Genomic DNA, 24,691 nt, shown 5'->3' with positions numbered 1-24,691 from the left:
GATAATATTGCCCAAAACACTTCAGAATTCATCCTGCTGCTTTTGTCAGCAGTCACATCATCAATAAATACAAGAGAACCAGTTCCATTGGCAGCCATACATGCCAACGCCATGACACTACCACCACCATGCTTCACTGATGAGGTGGTATGCTTAGGATCATGAGCAATTCCTTTCCTTCTCCATACTCTTCTCTTCCCATCACTCTGGTACAAGCTGATCTTGGTCTCATCTGTCCATAGGATCTTGTTCCAGAACTGTGAAGGCTTTGTTAGATGTTGTTTGGCAAACTCTAATCTGGCCTTCCTGTTTTTGAAGCTCACCAATGGTTTACATCTTGTGGTGAACCCTCTGTATTCACTCTGGTGAAGTCTTCTTTTGATTGTTGACTTTGACACACATACACCTACCTCCTGGAGAGTATTCTTGATCTGGCCAACTGTTGTGAAGGATGTTTTCTTCACCAGGGAAAGAATTCTTCGGTCATCCACCACACTTGTTTTCCATGGTCTCCCAGGTCTTTTGGTGTTGCTGAGCTCACCGGTGCATTCCTTCTTTTTGAGAATGTTTCAAACAGTTGTTTTGGCCATGCCTAATGTTCTTGCTATCTCTCTGATGGGTTTGTTTTGTTTCTTCAGCCTAATGATGGCTTGCTTCACTGATAGTGACAGCTCTTTGGATCTCATCTTGAGAGTTGACAGCAACAGATTCCAAATGCAAATAGCACACTTGAAATGAACTCTGGGCCTTTTATCTGCACATTGTAATTGGGGTAATGAGGGAATATCACACACCTGGCCATGGAACAGCTGAGAAGCCAATTGTCCTATTACTTTTGGTCCCTTAACAAGTAGGAGGCACATATACAAACTGCTGTAAGTCCTACACCGTTCACCTGAGTTGGATGTACATATTCTCAAATTAAAGCTGACAGTCTGCAGTTAACGCACATTGTGTTTGTTTCATTCCAACTCCATTGTGGTGGTGTATAGAGCCAAAGATGTTAGAATTGTGTCGATGTCCCAATATTTCTGGACCTGACTGTAGATATAGGTAGTCCTCACTTAATGATTGTAATTGGGACTGGCAACTCCATCACTAAATGACATGCTCATATAGCACGATGTGAAGTGACTGTGCTGATTTCTGACAGCAGTTGAGGTAGTTCTGGTTGTTGTCATTGAGAAAATCCCGTAAGGTCATTAAGCGTGCTGTCACGTGATCATTATTTGAGACTCCCTGCCAGCTTTCCCACTGCTTGTTGGAAAGTCACAAGTGGCGTTCACGGCAACTGGGGTCCCGTGACTGTCATAATTAGGATCTGATTGTCAAGCACCCGAATCATGATCATGGTTGCAAGTATGAGGACTGGCCATGAGTCTCTTATTCAGTGCTGTTTGAATGGTTGCTGAACAAGTAGTTTAGCAAGCAAGGACTACCTGTATTAGGGGAAAATGCAAATTCCTTTCTTTTCCATTCTTTTATGTTCTTCTGTTAGTTCTGCGATATTTCCAGGGCTTTGGAGGGAATCTCACACTTCCATTTTTCAATTCTTTACTTTTTTTTTTCCCTAGCGCTAACACACAACTTGTCAATTTTTACATATTTGCGTGGACTCAGCAGGTGATAATTAAAGTACTACTTTTACGTTGATTGCAGGAGGAATAGCAATAAGAACTTGCATCACAAATGAGAAAGACCAGCAGAATCCACACTAAGAAGATCGTACAACGTCTGCCGGTCAAATCTGCTACACGTGGTCGGCCTGCTTCAAAAAGCGGTTGGAGAATCCAGAGTTTACACATTAACAGCGATCAAGTTCTTCCCTAAGTGAATATTCAATTACCAGTATGTAAAATTTCCACTTGTCACTGTAAATCTTCCCAGTGATTTACCGTTCACTCTCAGTTCTCTTTAATGGGCTTCCAGAAGCTGCCAGACAAGGTTGCAATATTACAGCTCAGCCTCTATGGAAAAACTTTCTGGTAGGGCATTATCTGCTGCCAGCATTACTGGCACCACCACTTTTGGCCATAAGGCCATATTGTTATTGGTGAAAATGCCCAAATATAGGGTTGGTGGGAAAATGCCTACACAAAACCTTCAATGATATAGGTCCATGATGGCAAACCTATGGCATGCGTGACACAGGTGACACGTGGAGCCATATCTATGGGCACATGAGCATTGCCCTAGCTCAGCTCCAGTGTGCATGCGTGCACCGGCCAGCTCATTTTTGGGCCTTCTGGGCCCAACGGAAGTCGGGAAATGGGCCATTTCTGGCCTCTGGAGGGCCTTGTGGGGGTGGGGGAGACCGTTTTTGCCCTCCCCAGGCTCTAAGAAAGCCTCTAGAGCCTGGGGAGGACAAAAAAACGGGCCTACCCAGCCCACCAGTAACCTTTTTGTTGTTGCATGACAAAAGCAAGGGAAGCGCGGGGGGGGGGGGGGAAGTGCCACGCACACATGCATAGGAGGCCATTAAACTATGGGTGTGGGCACACACATGTGCGACCCCCCATGCTCCCCCCACTTTTGGCACGCGACGGCAAAAAGGTTAGCCATCTCTGATATAGGTAGTCCTTGCTTAGCAACTCTTCGAAGTTATGATGGACCTTCCCAGATCTACTTATGACCTGATTACCAAGTTCCAATGGCTGCAACCCCCTCCCCCACCCCATAGTCATGTGATGATCGCATTTTGGATGGCTTGCATTTATGGCTGTATGTAGCACCCCATGGTCACATTATTGCCATTTTGGCTGGTTTCTGGCATTTACTTCCGGTTTCTGGCAAAACACATGCACTGAAGAAACAGGGTTTCATTTAATGACTGCCACAGAAAATGTTGTAAAATTGGGCACAGACATTTGTTGACCTGCTTAATGACTGCCATGACTTATGACTATAAATCCAAACTCGATTGCATTCATTAGGCAAGAACTACCTGTATTTCATAAGCGTTAATACAATTGGATACCACTTTGACAAACTGCATCAGTGCTTCTCTCGTTCTCTCCCCCCTCTCTCCCTCCCCTCCTCCCTCCATCTCCAACTCTCTCTCTCTCTCTCCCCTCCCCGCCCCTCACACACCCCATAGCATTTTTCGGTATGTTGAGACCCAGTTTCTAAAATCCTCAACTTTGAGCTGCGTTCTCTTGAAATTCTGAGGAAATTCAATCCTCACAACTTTGAAGGGTGCTTTAATGCTTTCTATATATATTACTGTCTTTACTATCCAAGAGCTATCTTTAATATCAACCTTCAACCTGAGGGCTTCTTTAATATAATTCCACTCACATGTCCCTTCTAGAATGAACCGATGGAGGGAAAGTCCTGCATCAGTAACAGTTTTGCAGAAGCTGTATTTTGATGGGGACAGTTTGCTACAATTCCCAGTCTTCATTTGTTTTTGCTATTAAAAACTGGCTCACTGGTACAAACCTATAAAGAGCCAAATGCAAATTACCTGCCTTTATTATTTTTGTAAATAACTCAAGGTAGCAATCATACCTAGTACTGCTTCTTCCTCCTATTTCCCCCACAACAGCCCTGTAGGATGGATTGGGCTGAGGGAGTGGGACAGGTCCAGCTTGCTTTCATGCCTCAGGTAGAACTCAGGTATGACTAGAACTCATAGTCTCCTGGTTTCTAGTCTGGAGACTAACACTATTTCAGGGCTTGGAAGACATGACACTGTCAACATTTAACATGCATGGAAGCAGGCCCCAAGTGCAAATGCAAGAAAGCTGCTACTTTTCAATAAAATATATGGATACTAATCCTGACTGTCATGTAGAATCTATCAACCAGGTATTAAACCGTCTGGGAAAGGCTTGTCCCCTCTTCTTCAATCTTGCAAATACCACTTCCAGGACTTCCAATACATGCAGAGAGCATCAGCCTGAAAAAGGCTTCGCTGGTGTGTTTGTCATGTAAGCAGAGAGATGGGCGAGTCACACCCACAAACTGACCCAAATCAGAAGCTGGAATAGGGTCACATCGAAGCCTCATGGGACTTAATTCCTGCTGAGCTGCGCTGCTCACGCGAACTGGTTGTCTGAAGAGGAACAGAAGGTCAGATGTTTATCAATAATGGATAAACAATAATGGACCTCTGGCATGATCTGATTGCTGACTATAATAGAATAAATGAATTCATCATTCTTAGGCTCTGGGTAAGTCAGAATCTGAATTCGCATGAGCCGTGGTTGCAAATACAGTACAAAAGGAGCAAGTGAGAAAGGGCCCACTGCTTGATGGCAGCGCACATGCTTTGCCCTTGAAAGAGCTCTGGTTTTGCTCCAATTTAACTACCATGTTTCCCCAAAAATAAGACCCTGTCTTATATTTTGTTGAACCCTGAAATAAGTGCTTGGCCTTATTGCCGTGCGCTCAAAAGCCCGATTGGGCTTATTATCAGGGGATGTCTTATTTTGGAAGAAACAGGGTATCATCCAGTGCTCCAATGCAAAAAAACCGGCCGAACTCACGAAGGGCAATCTCATTTTTATAGATGTGACAGACCAACTTTGCAAGAGCGAGTTCCAAGTGTGAAAAAAGATCCGTCACTACCTAGTAAAAAGTGTTGCCTGCTTGCACTATTCTAGTGGGGTTTTTTTTCTTTACTACTTCACACATCCCAAGGTTGTCCTGCAGCCCAGCAAATCTCCACCCTGGAACTCTCATCTGGACACTCACAGGGCAAGCCTCATTTGCATCTAGAATACAAGTGGTCCTTGACTTACGACCACAATTGAGCCCAAAATTTACGTTGCTAAGTGAGTTTTTCCCCGTTTTACAACTTTTCTTGCCACATTTGTTACGTGAATCACTGTGGTTATTAAATTAGTAATAAAGCGGCTGTTAAGTGAATCTGGCTTTGCTTGTCTGAAGGTTGCAAAAGGCTATCAGGTAGCCCTGGGAATATGAGCCATTTATCAATCACATGACCTTGGGGATGCTGCAATGATCATAAGTGTGAAAAATGGTCTTGTCATTTTTTTCAGCGCCGTTGTGACTGCGAACGGTCACTAAATGAACTGTTGTAAGTCGAGGACTACCTGTATATTTCCCGTAGACTGATCTTTCTAGTCCTGAAAAGCATTTGATTCAGCAGTGAAATCCCTCTGATGGAAAAGGGATCCTGTCCTTTATGGGAAGACGTTAGGAAAGAGGCAGGGAGGAAAGCACGTGCAAAACCAGGCTGCAATCTCTTCTTTTTGCCAGGAAAAAAAAAAAGACTGAAGCAGAATGCTAATCAAAAGATGCCACTACCGACAAGAGCATCCTCTGGGTCTCTCCCACAGAATCCGGCTGCCTTCTGGATCAACCAGCCTTTGCGGCTGGGCCTTTGACAGCCTTTAATGGAAGGCAATCTTTAATTTGCTACAAAACCTTCACTGGATGATTTTGGCCAGCAAGAACCTGTCAAAAATTCCGAGAACTTTTTATTTTTTCCCTTAGTCATGGACCGGCTCCAGCGAGGAAGTTGTCGCAGATTTCATACTACTATCTAACATTGCTTTTTAACGTCTCTGCAGCGGAAAAGGGACATTCCCACCGAGGCTAGCCCAGTGATTGCAAGATGGAATTCAAAAACAAAAAACCAGATTGGAGACACTTTAAATGCTAGACATTCAAGGAGCTATAATTAGGGAGGGTTAAAAGCCGGTTTGCTTCTGAAAGGCTGGTTCCGGTCTCTTGTGTAATATTAAATGCAGCTTCTTCTCTCTAATTACATGTATTGTTAAACACAGCTTTCCCAGGTAATAATACCAGGCTTATGATTACTCCCTGGGAAAGAAATCCAGCAAGTCAAATGTCTTTAAATATTAAGGATGGGTACAAGAGTTAAAGAATCTGATACTTCCACTGGGACTTTGTAGAAAATCCTCCTGTAATCACCATATATTCCTGGGAAATCTGAATTCTGGGCCAACACGGATCTCAGTCTTGCAGATAAACAGGCCGGGGGGGAAGGGAATTAAACCATCACCCAAACCTCCCTTCTCTTAGCTAATGTAAGCCTAGAACAGGAGACAATCGGCTTCTTGCTCTCAAAGATGCATTGTCTGTCTTGAAAAATTTGGAAGCACGGCTGGGATCTGGGGGTCTTTCATGCCTTATTATTAAATGCTTTATGTTACTGTTCTCTAAACGACAATCTTAGCCAAGCGCAGCAATAGGGCAAGTGCAACTTTCTGAACTACTGCAAGGATCTAAAGTCACTTATTTTGCTCACTCAGCTAGAGGCTTAAGCTATTACATGCAAATAATTGTCCTCTGTATCTTCTATCAGATCTTACTTAATATAATGAAAGAGAACTTGCTTTCAATATTTTTTTAAAGGAGAGGATCATTTTGCACAGTCTCCCATGGCTAGGAATGCTGCTTTCTTGCAGCTTATTTAGTTACAAGGTGGACTAATTGTGTATGAATAAATGTCTGTGAAGAGTCTCTCAGCCATCCAGGTCATGGTTGTCCCAAAGGTGCTTTTCCAAAAGGCAACTGGACTTTGTTTTTCCTTGAAGATCTTTCACTTCTCATCCAAGAAGCTTCTTCCGTTCTGACTGAGAGGTGGATAAATCCTTCCATTCCCCCATCATTCAAAACAAAGTCCAGTGGCCTTTTGAAAAAGCACCTAGACCGTACAGCCACCTCTCTAGCAGTCAGCAGTCTTCCTGGCTTCCTAGATTTCAATTAGAACCCAGGGAAGCCATCGAAAGATGATTCTTCAGGAGATGTAAGTTTCCAAGGAGGTTTCAAAAGGTGTGCAGCCCAGTGGTAGGTTTCAAATAATTTCACCACCACTTTGTCGAAAATGTGAGCGCGCACATGCCTGGCTTCCACGTATGCACACGTGGATGGCTTTCACCACGTGGCGAGGCTTGACCAAGCAGCCTTTCAGGGCCTGCTCCCCTCCATCTTTGCTCTCCAGGGCAGCAGCTGCTTCTCTCCGCACTGCTGGGATAGCGTCTTGTGCAATTTAGCAGCTGTGAACCACCGCTTTCCTCCAAGTCCCATCCAAACAGCGCTGCGGCACAGAGAAGCAGCAGCCATGTTGAATATTGTTTCTCTCAGCCACAGCACTTTCCGGATGGGACTTAGAGGAAAGCGGCGGCTCACAGCTGCTAAATTGCACAAGATGCTCTCCCAGCAAGAGCAGCAGCGGAGAGAAGCAGCTGCCAACCCGGAGAGCACATTGAGTGTCTCCGCGAACGACCAAGGCTTGGCAAGGGACGGAAGAAGCGGCTGCAAGTTCTCCACTGCAGCACTTTCTGGATGGGACTTCTTGCAGGTAAGAAGAACCATCCAGTCCATTCCTAAACCGCTTCGGCCCTCCTGCGCTCAGCCTACCTCCCCCACACCCCATGGCCCATCGGCCTAGCGCGGCAGGCCACCGGCTGAATAAATTGCTTCAGCCTGGGGGGGGTGTAGTTTGAGTCCAGAGGGGGACAGCGGCATGCGTGCGGAGGCTCCAGGGCAACGGCGCGTCCCTGGGCCCCGGCCCAAGACAAAGAGTGAGCAGGTGGCATGCTTACCTTTGGTGAGCAGAGCGGGCTAGGTGTGAAGGCGAGGCACGGAATTAGCTGGGTCACGTGGCAAAGGCAAGATATATAGGGTGGGGTGGGCGGGGCCAGCCGGTGGTGAGATTTGCCGGTTCTCTAAACTACTCAAAATTTCCGCTACCAATTTGCCCGAACTGGTTCGAACTGGTTGAATACTACCTCTGGTACAGCCTCAGCAGCAGTAGGCACTTGTAGCAGCTCAGTCAAAAAAGTGAGTCAGAAACATCAAGAGAAATTCAAAAGTTGTTCTCAAGCTCCCTGAGGATGGGGGGGAGGGGGGGGGAATCCAGAAGCTGCTTTCACAGGGGAAGAAAAAATGAAAGAAATGGCAAGGCAACAAATATGACATCTCATCCATGTTTTGTGGCCCTTGTTCCTATCAGTTGAAGTTTATTCCTGTAATCTCTGAAGTGGTCTTTCTGAAATGTTAACCTGCGATGTGATTATGGTAATAATCCTTCCTTCCTATGGGCAACTTATGGGTTCTTTTGCCTGCACAGACTCAGCCACTTTGAGTGACGTACCTACATTAGAAGTGCAGCAAGAAATCTTTCTATAAATAAAAATACCAATCAATAAAAGTGCCAGCAAGAGCAACAGAAATCTGGGAGATTTACTCCTGCGAACTTGTACTTAGGAGTAAATCCTATCAACTTCAGTAGGGCTATCTTAATCCATCCTTGAACCTAGCTTCCATGTACTCACCCCTAACTCTCAGCTTATTTAGCTGTTTATGTTTCAGGATCTAGCCACAGGAGATGCTAGATATTCAGCATCCCGTATGGAATGACAGGATTCTTGTGTAAGACTGCATTCACACAACAGTGTCAGCCACAAACTTTAGTATAGAACTCGCGCACACCCAACTCGTAATTAATGTCTGGTTCGGTGTGTTGTGCAAAGCCTGAAAACAGGGTTAGCTGAATGTATGGCAATTCATTTATTGATAGGAGAGACTATGCGTAGCTCAAAGTTGAACTGTGGGGTCTTTGATGCTTTCTGAGCTTGGTTGCAAAACTCCCCAGTTTATTTATTTCATTTTTAAAATCGCCCATCTCCCTCAGACATTGAGCTGTGGGATATGAGTCATGCCAATACAATCATTATATAGCAATAGCACTTAGACTTACCGTATTTTTCAGAGTATAAAATGCACCTACCTTTTTTGGTGAGGAAAAGAAGAAAAAGAAATCTCCCTCTGCCTCTGAGCAATTTTGTCTTGTTGCAGCAAACAGCCTGCTTTACTTTTATTTTCGTTTTCAGCATAGCTTGATTAGCATAAGGAAAAAAAATCTGCTCCAGCAATTTACCTCTTTGCAGCAAGCAGCAGAGCCCTGCACAAAACAGCTGAGAGCAAATCAGCTGAGAGCCGGGAGGCCAATCCAATCAACTTGTGCTAATTAGGCTGTGCTGAAGCTGAAAGGAGCTGTTTTTCTTGCTGTTTGCTTGCAAGGAGGTAACTGCTGCGAGGCAGAGGCCAAAGGGTGGGGGCCAGTGGGTGGGCAGGGCTACATTAAATGTATGTCTTATAAGTATAAGACACACCTAAATTTTCACCCCCTTTTAGGGGGGAAAAAGGTATGTCTTATACTCCGAAAAATACGGTATATATCGCTTCATAGTGCTTTACAGCACTCTCTGGGAGGTTTACAAAGTCAGTGCATTGCCCCCAACCATCCGGGTGCTTATTTTACCAACTTCGGAAGGATAGAAGGCTGAGTGAATTTTGAGACAGTCAAGATCGAACTCTTGGCTGTGGGCAGACTCAGCTTGCAACAATGCATTCTAATCACTGCGCCACCACGGCTCCGTATAAGATCTTTTGCAATATTGCATTTTAATCACTGCATCACCACGGCTCCGTATAAGATCTTGGGAGCTAAGATTGAATGAGAAACAAATAGAGGGGTGGGGGTGGGGGTTTCAATGAGATTGTGCAATGCACTGTCTCTGAAAAATGCTGAACATGAGTGTAATCCAATCACCCTGGGACCACAGACGAACACACCTCGCAGGAAGTGTTCAGTAACTGCTATGCATCATTGTCACACTCACTTTCGGTCAGTACACTTACCTTCCTTTTCCCAAAATGAACCTGCCTTACATTGCAGTGTAAACAGAGCCAGGCCCAGAATATTGTACAATAGTTAACTCAGCTTGTTATGGCTGTTTTGCCCAACCTTCCCCATGATTCTCCATGCCCTTATAATTGTGTTTTCCATTTAGTGAGTGGGGGGGGGGGAAAAACCCATCGGGCTCTAGAGACAGGGCTTTTTCACACTAAGCATGATCTATACCTACCTTTCTGGCATGCTTCTGCCCTTTGCTTGGGTCGCCCTGTGTTCTGGTCAGGAAAGGCTGCTCTGCAGGGGGCTGATGACTTGGCAACTGTGGCTGTGGACCACCAGTTGGAGTAGAAGATGAACCTTGGTTCCTTCCCCCTCTAGGGTTCTGTAATGCAGGAAGTAATGGGATGCATAGATAGGAAGAAGGTAAGAAACAGCCTATGGGTTTTCTGTCTGCCACTTGGGCAGAGGTTAACTTAAAATACCAGCAAAGTTCATCAACTACTTTCTTCAAGGGATCAGATGCTGAATGTCTACGCAATTGTCATGACTCAAGATGTCTGTTGTAAGATCGAGCTATTCTCACCCCAGTCTACCGGATTAGAGAACTCAAGATGGAAATCTCCCAGGGGAGAGGGGCACAGTTGAGATTTGGGTGGGAGGGCTATTTCTCATATGACAGCTAAAAATACCAATCCTGAATGAACAAATTGGCAGTTCAGAGAGTCGTCATGCAGATGATTCCCATACAAACTTCACCAAAACATGTAATGGATTCCTACATTCCATGGTTTTTTTTTTCCCAGATAGGCTGGGAAGTGAGACTTGGGTCTGGAATTCCGAATTCCATCAGCCAGGATTTCAAAGGGTTCAGAGATGAAGGACCTTGTTGCTTCTCCAAGATAACAAACCAAGCCCAAGAGATTCCATCTGAACATAGGAGATTATACCTGGTGTAGTGCTATTTGACCCTATGCAGCAACATCCATAAATATTAATTTCTCTGTTGGTTTTTACCTGGCATCCTACGAGAATTTCTTTTGCATGTGTGCACTGCCCATTCTAAGGCCATTTCTAATCTGCCATGATTCCTATCTGTGGAATCTTAGCAACTTGCGAAGTTGCTGGGGTTTATTCACAAAGAAACTCCAGCCTCCCTTTGAGGATGTCATAAATCTGAAGTTGCTTCCATGAAACAGTCCAACCAGTTATACGAGCCTAAAACACAACTGCTTAGGTTTGCCTTAAGATATTACACCACAGCCTGGTCTTCTCCAGCACATGTCTTGATGGGCTAGAATGCAACTCCCGTAACTTCTCAATCAGCATGCATGGCCCAAAATCACAAAAGGCTTTTGGAGACTGTCTTTATGGTCTAGACATCTTTAACACGTAACAGGCCATGCTACATTTCTTGAACTGCAAAAACATCTTTCAAGCAAAACACCTTATAAACATTTGGATACTGTTTGGTTTAATGTGCCAAGTTGGTTTCATACATGAACAAGGGATGGGGTTTAGTGCACAGAGACATACTCTCTTGGAGCACAGATCTGGACTTGAACCATGGTTTACAGGCCTTCTATTCCCCAAAAAAAATTTTTGTATTATTTTCTCAGCTGAGCTACACCCCCACCCCCCACTCCCTACCCCTATGTTTCAGATAATGGCAGGGAGATTCTTAATTTGCAAAGAGGCCTCTTGGTGCTTCAGGATGACTCCATTCCCTAAAATAATTTTTCCTAATGAGATGCCTTCCAAACATCTGGATTACGACATCTGTTAGACCAAAGACCCATCTTCCCTGTTTAGTGCACCCGAGGAGCAGACATAAACTGGGTGGGAAATCCAGCTATTGAGACAGGGGGCTTATGCAAAATGGACAGCTATATAATTTGCACAGGAGAGCTGAGATTTTTCAAAGGTTTTTCTTTCAGTTTGGAGATCTTTGGTTATTTTTTATTTTTATTTTATTTGTCAAGAACGTATTAGGTAATAAGTATAAACATAGATTGGATACATAAAATAGATACAAATAGAGGAAACATTAGGACAGGGACGGTAGGCATACTAGTGCTCCTATGCATGCCCTTTACAGTCCTTACTAGTTGGTTGCTGTTGTTTTTTAATTATGTCAAGCCATTTTAGCCTTAGACTATTGCTTCCATGCTACTACAGTGTGGACTTCTGGCAATCCTGTTATTATTATTATTTTTTAAGACTCTAGAATCTACAGAAAACAGGTTTGGGAACTGTGGGAGCCTTCAGAGTTCACAGCCCTGTCCCATAGCCTATACCTGTGATGGCGAACCTATGGCATGCGTGCCACAGGTGGCACGCAGAGCCCTATCTGTGGGCACGCGAGTGTTGCCCTAGCTTAGCTCCAGCACGCATGCGTGCGCCAGACAGCTGATTTATGGGCCTTTCAGGCCCACCGGAAGTCGGGAAACGGGCCATTTCCGGCCTGTGGGGGGTGGGCGGGTGGGGAAGGCTGTTTTCGCCTTCCCCAGGCTCCTAGAAAGCCTCTGGAGCCTGGGGAGGGCAAAAATCAGGCCTAGTGGGCCCACTGTGCCATTGCGTGCCAAAAGTGGGAGGAGCACAGGTCATGCGTGCATGCATAGGGGCAGGGCGCATTGAATTATGGGTGTGGGCACGCACGCGTTCAACCCTCCCATGCTCCCCCCCACTTTTGGCACGTGACAGCAAAAAGGTTAGCCATCACTGGCCTATACCAAACCGGCTGCACATTGCCAGAAAAAGAAAAAAAAAGAGCAATTCCAAAGAACTGCAGTGGTGCTCCATTCAGACAGAATAAACTTCCTTGAATCTTCTGATGTAGCCCATTTCTTAAAAATTCATGAAGAATTTATTGAGGAGCATGGAGAGTTTTGCACATCCCACACAGAGTGAAACCAGAGGAAGGTTCACACACGGATCCCCCTATAGAGAAGCAGAATGGAATCACCAAGGGTATAGATACTTGGCTTGTTTTTCCAGTGGTCAGTTTTCAGAAATACGTAGTACAGAAAAGAAAGGGTCTTCTTTAAGAGTCCTGCCAGAAGGAGCATCCACAGAATTACTCCTCGGAATAAGGCAATTCATTGTACAGATGCTTAAATATACGTGCGGTTTATCCCTGGGACCTCTTAGCAATTCATTTTGCAACAGCAATGGGTTAAGAGCAAAGTGGGACATCTTTAAATCTTCCAGAAGACAGTTGTGGAGATGAAGAAGGGGGATGCAACCACAAAGAAAGATGCCGCACTTGGTTAAATAATAAGGTTCTCTGTTTAAGAATCTTTAGAGATTAAGGCTTAAAACTAAGTTAGGCTGCTTAGTAAGATTGGAAGTTCACATTTAACGCACAATGTCACAGTTAATGAACATGCATATGGACACATTCTAAGCAGGCTCTGGGGCTTCAGATAAAAGTAGTTTTGGCAAGAAGTTTTCAGAAATTCTAGAAGCCATTTCTTTTAAGCAATGTTAACATTAACTAAGGAGTAAATAAATTGGCAGAGATGAGAGTAATAACCTGTAGCTCAGGCATACGTGTTGGGGGAGAGAAATAATAAAACACACACCATGACACAAACCCCTTCATTTCTACACTGGTATCAGAACACAAGTATGAAAGAGTGAGGTTTGCATCATGATGTCACTGCACAAATGTCATAGTACTGGTTTGCACTTATGGCTTGCAGTTGTTTTTTGTTGTTGTTTTTTTTAATTTGATTTATATGCCGCCCTTCTCTGGAGACTCAAGGCGGCTTACAATGCGTTAAGCAATAGCCTTCATACTTTTGTATATTTTATACAAAGTCAGCTTATTGCCCCCACAAACTGGGTCCTCATTTCACCTACCTTAGAAAGGATGGAAGGCTGAGCCAACCTTGAGCCTTGGAGAGATTCGAACCAGCAGAAATTGCAGGCAGCTGTGTTAATAACAGGGTGCTTAGACCACTGTACTATCAAGGCTCTTTGTGAAATCAATAGTGAAATCAATACAATAATATTGGGAATTCCCTAAAGGAGTGGTTCTCAATCTGTGGTCTGCAGACCCTTGGTGGGGTGAGGGGTGAGGGGTGCAATGTCATCACAGGGGATCCACAAAGGCTTGAAAAAACGTAATGATTTAAATCTTAACTTAAGTTTTGGGGTTCCAGAGCCATGGTCCATGGCCACAAAATGGTGGAGAAAAGGTTGAATGCTCTAAAGAATTCAGGACTTGCTTCAGGAATCTTTTCAAATTATACTGTATTGTGTTACATATTAATGTTCTCATGTCATCAACAAGAGTAAGCGAAGGGAAGGACATTAATGCAATGTACAACAGAAGGCAGTCATTCAGCCAGAGAGGCACAGTGGCAATGCGTGATAAACCTGAAGCAATTATCCAGCACTGAAGTAGGAAGTAACAATAGTCTAGATTTAAACACTAATTTAGAAGGGTTTACACATGACATGAAAGTATGTTTGTTTTAACCCTGCTTTGTGGAATAAATCATTATGGTTGGGTTCTTCACATATCAGATCCCTCCAGAACCAAACTAAATTATGAATTTTCATGATGAAGGAAGCCAACCACCATTCTGCTTTTCTATGAAACCTCTCTTAAGTAAGCAATTTAAGGAACCTGTTTGGTCCTCAAAGCAACCCTGCAAGACAAGTAGGTGAGCCTAAGAGATGGGATGGGCAAAGATCATCCAGCGTGTTGTGCAGCTCAGGAGTGTGAGCCCAAAATGGTCCCAGTATATGAGATGTATCGACATTCTGTTCTTTTTCATTACAATTGCCCATTCAATTTTAACTCAATTGCTGAGTTATAACCGCCACCCCTGGACATATATATGCAACCAGTCTATCTTTCTACGGTCCAGATGGGTATTTCCCAACCAATGAAATTTCAACAATTCAATGCTGAAAGGGGAGCTCTCTGAAAGACCCCAGATCTGGAAGTTGCCTGGTTTGAGAAACACTTGGCTGTCTATTTTAGGCTGTTGTTAGTAACAAGCATTTGAGAAGAAAGATACATTCAATTAAAAAAGCGCTTCTTAAGCCTCATACCAGGAGCCCTGGTAGTGCAGCAGACTAAAGCATTGTTATTAACATCAGCTGCCTGCAATTACTGCAAGTTCAAATCTCACCAGGCTCAAGGTTGACTCAGCCTTCCATCCTTTCTAAGGTAGGTAAAATGAGGACCCAGTTTGGGGGGGCAATAAACTGACTTTGTATAAAATATACAAAAGTATGAAGGCTATTGCTTAACTCATTGTAAGCCGCCCTGAGTCCTGTTGTAAAGGATTTCAACTTCCATAATCCCCAGGACGGCTTTTGTGCTGTTCAAATTATTCAGAAGCCCCAGGTCAGAAAAGGCGAAATATGCTTAATAAGAGGGGAAACACCACTGGTCATTATATTTATTATTCAGCGTTCCAGAGATTAAAAGGGAGGGGAGGGGGAAAAAATCCCCCTTCCCCACCCCGGCTAAAAAGCTCTGGTCCTGTGGGTGCACGCTTTCCCACTGGTGAATTCAGCGAGGTTACTTCCCGGCAACCTACCGCAGGAAACCCACAAAGATTCCGTTCCGACTCTCTCTTGCTATATATATATATATATTTAAGTCAAACTTCCCTCTCTGGGATGCTAACGTTTCCTTTTTAAGAGCTGGAAGCCCACGGAGGGGCGAGCGACCCCCATCGACACTTACGTCCTCTGCAGCGCCGGGAAAGCCCTCCTCCGCGCTCTCCAAGACCTCGATCGCTTCTGCCTCGGAGCAGGCGGCCACGGCAGGGGAAGGCTTGGCAGCTCGGGCCGGCTCCGGCAAGCCGTCTCCCATCCTGGGCAGCGGCAGACGAGGCTTCTCAACCCGCCGATCCCCTCCCCACCCTTCCCCCTCGGGCGCTCCTCTGCGGGGAGCGGGCGGCCGAGAAAAGGGACAGGCGCGCCCAACTTTCAAAGCCGCCTCCGCAACGCGCCGCTGTCCCGGCGCCCTTCCATTGCCGCTCGCAGCCCGGGCGGGTGTGTGTGTGTGTGTGTGCAGAGGCGAGGTCGCCTTCAGGAGCGGTAACCCTGCAGGGCGAGAGGCGCGGCGCGATCGGGATCCCCCGCGGTCATGATCGGGCTGGCTTGTCTCGGCTCCGAGTCCACGAGTTTGATCCTGGGGAAGGGATCCCCGAACTTATTACGGGCGGCTCCCTTTTTAAAAAAAATAAAATAAAATAAAATAAATAACAGCAGGGAGACTCGGCCAAACTTTTGTCACTCGGGCAGCGTCCCGTCCACTCCCAGCAGAACCACCGTTCAAAGTACCTTCTTCGGGCACGAAGTCCGCGCTGTCGCCTCCGCCGCTTTAGTCTCACGGGGAGCCGCGCCGCGCCACGCGGGAAAAGGACCCCCGCTCATCCGTGGCGTCCCCAGAGCCATCGCCGCGCTCATCCCTCCCCTTTTCTGTCTAGGAAGCGGGGGCCGCGCTCCTTCCCAAGATTGGCAGGACGCCTTTCCCCACTTCCCCACCCCGGCTGGCCCACCCTTACGGAGCTGCACCCCGCAAGTGATTTCCTAGGCTGGGATGATCCCGCGGGAAGCTCGCCCGCCTAGAGTTTGCCAATCCTTCTGCCGGCCAAGAGAAAGCTGCTTCTGCTGCCGCGTTTATTTACAGGCGCTGCAGAGGCGCACAAGTTTCCGTCGGCTGCCCCTCGATGGCGACGGATCTGGAGCCTTCCCGCGTTAGGATGCCGCCGCGGCCGCCGGCGGATTCCCTCTCCGGCTGCAAAGCACCGCAATCCAGGCAGCCCGAGTAAGGCGAGGGCAGGCGGTGCGAAGAGCGCCAGCCCTTTCTTCTCCGGTGACCTTGCAAAAAAAAAAAAAAAGCTCTCGCTCCCAGATGCTCCCCGACTCCCGGCGTTGTCAGACTGGCAATCTCGACCTCTCGATGAGCCGGTAACTCTGCGACCATTTCGGGACGGCCGCGCAAAGAACGTCGCCGGCTGTTGCCATAAGTCCGCTTGGCGGAAGGCAAAGCAGCCGATCGCTGCGAAAACTCAACGCGATCGCTTCCAGCCCCGGCAGGGAAAAAAAACCATCCGCTCAAAGCCGGGACAAAACGGCAGAAAAAGCAACGAGGCGAAGGAGAAGCGACGCTCCGAGCCGGCTGTGGCTCTCAACAAGCAGCACGTGGGTTGCCCGGGCTGGCATCTCTCAAGCCCGGGTGGGGGTGGGGGGGGGTGGAGGGGAGGCGCTTAGAGCGAGCCAGCGAAGCGCGTCCTCGCCGCCGGCAGCACCGGCTGCAGGATCGCCGTTTGCTGCATTGCTTCGCCGCCGCCGGGATTTTGCTTCAGGGCGATCTCAGGGTCTATTTGGCAAAGCGGAGGATTTGCGGCTGGCCGCAGGATCTGAAGGGATGAGACGGGACGGGACCCAACGCGCCCTTCCTGGCCGCCAGCCCAGCAGCCTCCCCGTCTCCTTTCCTCTGTACTGCGCGCTATGAAAGCCGGGCGGGGGAAAGAGAGAGAGAGAGAGAGATTTATTGAGAGGAAGTTTATTAATCGCCCGCCACGATCCACCTCCCCCCTCCCCACTCCTTCCCGAGGACACCCGAAGTGGGAGTCCCGATTACTTTCGAGAAAGAGCGGGCTCTTGATTAGCATAGCGCCGCCCCCTTGTTTACATAGGGAGAATGACGCGTTGCGGAGCGCACGTGGTCAATGCGCCAGCGGTGAAGAGTCCGGAGCGAGCGAACCGGCGGATGCGGGGGGGGGAGGAGTTGGAGAGAGAGGGAGAGGCTTTCCTTCCGAAATCCTCGGGCAACAGGTGGCGGAGGGAGGGGGAGGCTCCACCGAGAGTAGTAATCCCTGGGGGCTCGGCTTTTTTTTTTCCCCCTTCGGTAATCTCCGTAGCTCGTTTGTAAAAAATGCAAATGAGGCTTTCCGTCAGAATTGGGGAGACCTGAAGACCAAGCCGGCTTCCCTCTCTGCTTTGTTGCCCGGCAAGGCTAATAAAGGGATGGATGGATCCATCACGGTCTTTATGAGCCAGCCGATGCCCGGGGAAACCACAGGCCCTGGATCCACCTGCAGTTGTTTCTCAATAGAAGATAGCCTTTCCCTCATATGGGTATCAGCAGATCCTATAAAGATGCTATAACAACAAAAAAAAAAGCTGGTTGACTGCAGGAAGTCTTTTAATACAGGTAGTCCTCGACTTAAGACCAGAGCAGAGCCCAAAACATGTTGCTAAATGATATGTTTGTTAACTGAGTTTTGCCCCATTTTACGACCTTCCCTGCCACAGTTGTTAAGGAAATTGCTGCAGTTGTTAAGTTAGTAACACGGTCGTTAAATGAATCTGCCTTCCCCATTGACTTTGCTTGTCAGAAGGTTGCAAAAAGTGATCACCTGACCCCGGGACGTTGCGACCATCATGAATAGGAGCCAATGGCCAAGTGTTTGAAATTTGGAGATGCGGCAGTGGTTGTAAGTGTGGGGAAACGATCATAAGTCACTTTTTTCAGCACCATTGTATGTTCACAATGGTCAAGGACTATGTGTATTCTTTTCCATACAGGTAGTTCTAGATGGAGGCGGTGGCTCAGTGGCTAAGACGCTGAGATTGACGATCGGAAGGTCGGCAGTTCAGTGGTTTGAATCCCTAGTGCCGCGTAACAGGGTGAGCTCCTGTCACTTGTCCCAGCTTCTGCCAACCTAGCAGTTCAAAAGCACGTAAAAAATGCAAGTAGAAAACTAAGGACCACCTTTGATGGGAAGGTAACAGCGTTCCGGGCACCTTTGGTGTTTAGTAATGCCGGCCACATGACCACAGAGACACTTTGGACAGCACTGGCTTCGGCTTTGAAACGGAGATGAGCCCTACCCCTTAGAGTCAGGAAAGACTAGCACATATGTGCGAGGGGAACCTTTACCTTTACCTAGTTCTAGATTTAAAGCCACAATTGGGACCAAGTTTCTATTGTTAAGCAATGTGGTTGTTAAGCAACGCTGTTGTTAGGTGAGTTGCATCCGGTTTTACAGCCATTTTGGCGACAGTTGTTAAATGGCTGTCAAACATGACTCTCGACTCATTACTGTAACTTAAAATGTCCCTGTTTCTATTGGCTCTATCCTGAAATTTGGGATCAATCAAAATACGAAGGATTGTGGATCTTTCAGGAATGCATGAAAGTCAGCTGGGTGACCTGGTACCAGTCACTGGCTCTCAGTGTAACCCACTCATAAGGTTGTTGTGGGGAAAATAGAAGAAGAAAGGAGTATTAGATACATTCATCACCTTGAGTTATTTGTAAAAATAATAAAGGTGATATAAAAATAAATAGGCAAAAACAATGATCAGCTTTTTTTGGGAGTTCTCCCGTACATAGAGACATAGCTATTACAAATTTCCTTTTGATAAAGCAAGCACAAAATAGTAAGTGTGCATGTGTATTTTTTCCTGAGGTCTCAAGGGACTCGTACTTCCATCCTTTCTATAAAATTATAGGTAATCTTTGACTTAACAACAGTTCATTTAGTGACCATTCGAAGTTAAACAGCACTGAAAAAAGTGACTTATGACTGTTTTTCACACTTCCGACCATTGCGGCATCCCCGTGGTCACGTGATCCAAATTCAGACACTTGGCAACTGACTCATATTTATGACGGTTGCATAACATGCTGACTCTAAACTGCTTAGAGAGTTGAAAGCACTATGAAGCGGTATATAAGTCTAAGTGCTATTGCTAAGTGAGGTCACTTAGCAATAATAAGTCTAAGTGAGGTCATGTGATCCCCTTTTGTGAGCTTCTGACAAGCAGAGCCAGTCGGGAAGCCAGATTCACTTAACGACAGTGTTACTAACAGCGACAGCGATTCGCTTAACAACTGTAGCAAGAAAGTTGCTAAAATGGGGCCAAATTCACAATTGTCGTGCTTAGTGACATAAATTTTGTGCTCAATTGTGGTTGTAAGTCGAGGACCACCTGTACTGCAATTTCTTGCTGTCATGTTAATGCAAAATTTACATATACAGATAGTCTCCTTGGAGAAGTTGATGGTAGAAAAAATAGCAATATAATGTCCTCTTCTTTTGTAAAGTCTCTCTCTCTCTCTCTCTCTCACACACACACACAGACACACACAAAACACACACACACACTGATTTATCCCTGCTTTGCTTCACACAGGAAAACAGATGGCAAAGTGCTATTAAAGTATATGTGTATGTTTAATGTTTCTACCTTCGGGCTTATCACTTCATAGTATAATTCCAACTTTGCATTAAACATCTGCCTCTTAGTAATTTGTTTCTTTTTTTTTTAATATCAATTATTACCTTGCTATTAATTTTGGTATCAACCTTTAAAGTCCATTTGACACCTGGATGATAACATTTCAGGGTAGAATTTACTTCCGCTCTATGACTCGGCATCTGCCATTTCCCAAGTGAAGCAGGGAGAGCTCACCACTGCATGTGAACCAAAAGGATGGGCTTTTTCTCCCCACTAGAAAATGTTTCCATAAGAACCCTCCAAAGGACGGTGATGTATTTTTCCCCTTCATAAGAATATTTGAACAGCTCCCAAATCAGAACAGATTCCCTCTGAACAAATATTGTGTTTCCACTTTTGAAATTTGCAGGCGGCACAAAGGCAGGGACTTCAGTATCCCCATTCAGAAAGGAACTGCTTAGAGTCTTGACTAATAGTTCTTGATAATCTGTTTATTTCAGAAACAACATCCTTTGTTTTATTGGTCTGTAACATGTGGTTTTATTTAGTTTACCTCTCCCCTCAAGTCAATTGCCCAATTTGTTCAGACTCCAATGTGCTGCAGAAAGACTTCTGGCCAGAACAGCCCTTTCAAAGTTGCCATAGTGTGATGTTGTGCACCTGAGGAAATGAGGAATCGTGCTTTCAAGATGTGATTGATTATGTGCCATCAAGTTGCTTCCGACACCTAGTGACCACTTAGATGTATTTTTCTTCAAGACAATTGGTCCCTAACCTGGTTTTTTTAAGCCTTCTCACATCACCATTGTGATGGAATCCATCCACTTTGCTGCTGGTCATCCTGATCTTCTCTTTCCTTCTACCTTTCCCAACGTTAAAGCCTTCTAGATCTTCACATCATGTGCCTGAAGTATGATGATTTGAGCCCGGTCATTTGTGCCTCAACCCTTGACACTGGGTTGATTTGTTTGATGATCCATTTGTTTGTTGTCTTGTTTATGCATGGTATTCTCAGGAGTCTTGACCAACACCAAAGTTGAAAACTACCAATACTCTTCTTATCCTGTTTCAACTTGCATTCATGTCTCAAGGAAACATGCTGATATCTGCACCAACCTTCTGACTACGAATCAGGGTTCTTACTCGTGGCAGCATTGACTGTTGACTTCCTCCTGTTCTTGAGCCTATGAAAAAAATATCGGGAGAAGCAGCCCTGTCCTCACAGCAAAGCTTTACTGTACCTTAGCAACTAAGAGGATGGGCATCTTGTTCTCCTTACAGGTTTAATAGGGTAGAGTTCCAGGAAACGATTGGTGGATTTTCCACCTTCTGTCTACTCCCAGAAAGTGTCATCTGCAGGAAAAACAACCACCCTGTGAGACAAGATAAGAGTTTCTGCCTCTAGTCAGATGTTTTTCCTGGTTGGGATGGGGGTGGGGGTTGTCCTAAGACTATCAATCATCTCCTGAATGGAAAATACATGTAGTCCTTGACTTAGGAACACAATGGAGCCCAAAATTTATGTTGCTAAGCAAGACAGATTGGAAACTGGGTTTTGCCTCCTTTTACCATCTTTTTGCCACAGTTGTTAAGTGAATCACTAGCTAGTAATATGGCTGTTAAATGACTCTGGCTTCCCCATGGACTTGTCAGAAGATCATAAAAGGTGATCATGTGACCCTGGGACAGCACAACTGTCATAAATATGAACCAATTGCCAAGTGACCATGTGACCGTGGGGATGCTGCAACAGTCATGTGAAACACTGTCATAAGTCACTTTTGTCAATGCCGTTGTAATTAGAAATCAGAACAGAACAGAACTGTTGTGGCCCACCAGCCGCCAGACTTGGACAATGAGGAAGGTTGGGAAGGAACTTGGGCCAGTTCTGGAGTCTGGGGAAGGCTCCGATGGATGCTTTGTGTCGGAAGTAGAGATAGTGCCAGGGCCATTTGACATTTCCCAGCCACCGGAGAGGCAGCTGCCTTTGGAGGCTAATATGAGTGAGGAGGAAGAACAGCTGGGGCCTGTTCCAGATGCATGTATGCGCAGAGCAGTTAGGAGAGATGAACAACAGAGGACAAAGAGTTGACTCAGGAAGCAAAGCATACATGGACGCTGAATGGCCCCTCCCTGACTGGGGAATAAATAGAAGGAAAGAGGAGTGGTTCTTGTAGGAGACAACAGTTCGTATTTCTGAAGATTTTGCTCATTGTGTTTCATGCCACAAAGATTGCTTGCCAGAACTTAATTTGCAGCCGTTCGTGCGGGAGCTCACAGCCTTGCAATTATCACAAGGAACTGATAAGGTCTGTTACTGCAGTTAACTCCTTGAAGGACTGTTGCCTGGACTTTTCAGTGGGTGAATGCAATTAATTCACAAGAAGTAAATAAAGAGGGGTTTTTCATGACAGGGATGGGATGGGATGGGATGGGATGGGATGGGATGGGATGGGATGGGATGGGATGGGATGGGATGGGATGGGATGGAATGGAATGGAATAGAATAGAATAGAATAGAATAGAATAGAATAGAATAGAATAGAATAGAATAGAATAGAATAGAATAGAATAGAATAGAATTCTTTATTGGCCAAGTGTGATTGGACACACAAGGAATTTGTCTCCGGTGCATAAGCTCTCAATGTACATACAAGCAACAAGTGATAAATCATTATCATAATCATTATAAAGAATGATCACTAAGTGAATAGTTGTAAGTTGAGGACTACCTGTATTTTGTTCTATCCATGTATATTTTAAGCACATTTCTAGCCCTTCCTATTACAGAAAACCCACTGTAAATATGTTGGCCCAAAGCCATCTAAGAAGACATAAAAACTGACTGCATCGTTCTGACACCTTTTCAATGTCTTAAATCTGCTTTGACATCTTCTTTTCTTCACCACTGATTCTTACAAACTTGTATGTCTCTCTTAAGATGAAGGAAAATTACCTGTTGTTAACAGGTACACCAATCTCATCTTTTTTGGGTAACCTCTGGAATCCCCATTTTTGTCATTACTTAAAAGTCCCTTAACCAAAAGAAAAGAGATGATGAGGAAAAGAGCTTTTTCGGTAGGGCCACCCTCTTCTCTCTTCAAAGAGGCCATTCTTTTTTGACTGACTACCTTGCTTCTATCTAGCTTGTACTGTGTGGTGTTTTGTTTTTGCATGTACATGTAGTCCTCGACTTACAATAATTCATTTAGTAACTACAGCACTGAAAAAAGTGACTTATGACCATTTTTCACACTTATGAAAGCATCCCCAAGGTCATGTGATTTACATTCGGATGCTTGGCAACCAGTTCATATTTATGACGGTTGCAGTGTTCCAGGGTCATGTGATTCCCTTTTGAGACTTTCTGAAAAGCAAAGTCAACGGGGAAGTCAGATTTGCTTAACAACCGTGTTGCTAATTTAACAATTGCCGCGATTCACTTAACAAATGCAGCAAGAAAAGTCATAAAATGGGGCAAAACTCACTTAACAAATTTCTCACTTAACAACGTAAATTCTGGCCTCAGTCATGGTTGTAAATCGAGGACATCCTTTAGTGGATTTTATGCTATATGTTTTAATTCAATATTTATCTTTCGGTGGGTTCTGTCGTAAACCTGCCAGAGAGCTTTGGCTATTGGGCAGTTTAGATTATTTAACAAAATAATGAAATAAATACAACAGCCCTCAGTAAATGGCAAAACAGTGAAAGTGTAGCTCTGCCCTCAAAAAGGTAGACCTGGTTTGAGCCGAACCATTTGGGATTCAGAGGATAGCTTAAAGTGCACCAGTTGGGCAACCCTGTGAACTTTTTAAATATTTGAGACATTGGGGCAATATTCACTACAGTCTGATCAATTCTTTCCTGCTATAAAATGGGCCAGATAGGTAGCAGGAATCACACTAATATCTCTCCGTGGTCCCCTGTCAACTTAAGGTTTCTGTAGGAGATGACCAAGCTGAGCCTGAGGGAGGGGTCAAATGCATCATCAGTCATGAATCCCTTCCATCTCACAAAAGATTTAAATACAGCTCACCTTGAACTCCATTATCTCTTATCTACCGCCAATTTGCTTTGACTGTTAGTAGTTCAGATTCTTGTAGAGAACTTCAGTTTGCAATAAATATTTATATCCATTTGAACTGCCTGGATCTCCTGATTTCCTTGGTGCTTGACAGTTTCTTAGCATACAGGTAGTCCTCGACTTACAACCATTTGTTTAGTTAGTCTAAAGTTACAGTGGCACTTTAAAAAACGACTTATGACCATTTTTCACACTTACAACTATTGCAGCATCCCCACGGTCACAAGATCAAAACTCAGGCACTTGGTAACCAGCATTTATTTATGACAATTGCTGTGTTCCAGGGTCTGTGATTTCCATTTATAACCTTCCCAGCTGTCTTCTGACAGGCAAAGTCAGCCAGATTCGCTTAACGACATCATGATTCACTTATAACTGTGACAAAAAGGTTGTAAAATGGGGCAAAACTCATTTAACTGCCTTGCTTAGCAGGCAGTTTTGGGTTCATATTTTGGACTCAGTTGCAGGTATAAATTGAGGACTACCTGTAGACTATAAACACGAAATGGATTAAACAAAGATTTACTGCTCAACATCTGTTTTTTTCTATTTTCATGTTTTGTCATCTCTGCGGTGTCTTGGTGATAAATATACACTTAAAATAAATGTACAACATATATGCATTAGAAACTAAGGATTAGCATGAGAAAATGCAGCCTTATATTAAAATAAATGAAAAAAAGCTTAAAATGACAGGGATAAATGGAGAAAAGTTTCAGGACTAAGTAGGAGATTCATCAGAAAGA

The 24,691-nt window shown here is 45.0% G+C and overlaps 1 protein-coding gene across 2 annotated transcripts in view; it reads right to left on the bottom strand.

The window, feature by feature from the left end:
- The window catches only part of RHBDL3 (rhomboid like 3), a 142,288-nt gene extending 125,066 nt beyond the window's left edge, over positions 1–17,222 (bottom strand). The window contains exons 1-2 of one of the 2 annotated variants that reach the window (XM_034412523.3): positions 15,345–17,222; positions 9,870–10,019 (exon numbers count right to left, since the gene is read on the bottom strand). In XM_034412523.3, the coding sequence (XP_034268414.1) occupies positions 9,870–10,019; positions 15,345–15,473 (279 nt within the window). In that variant the 5' untranslated portion in view covers positions 15,474–17,222. The remainder of the gene's footprint in view (positions 1–9,869; positions 10,020–15,344) is intronic. The other variant, XM_034412525.3, reaches the window with a different exon arrangement.
- Positions 17,223–24,691: the final 7,469 nt, after the last annotated feature.

This window comes from Pantherophis guttatus, chromosome 2 (genome assembly GCF_059756535.1).
Source record: "Pantherophis guttatus breed Tessera chromosome 2, ASM5975653v1, whole genome shotgun sequence".
In the NCBI taxonomy this organism is placed as follows: domain Eukaryota; kingdom Metazoa; phylum Chordata; class Lepidosauria; order Squamata; family Colubridae; genus Pantherophis; species Pantherophis guttatus.
The sequence above is the reverse complement of the archived record's forward strand: the minus strand, read 5'-3'. Positions and strand labels throughout refer to the sequence as shown.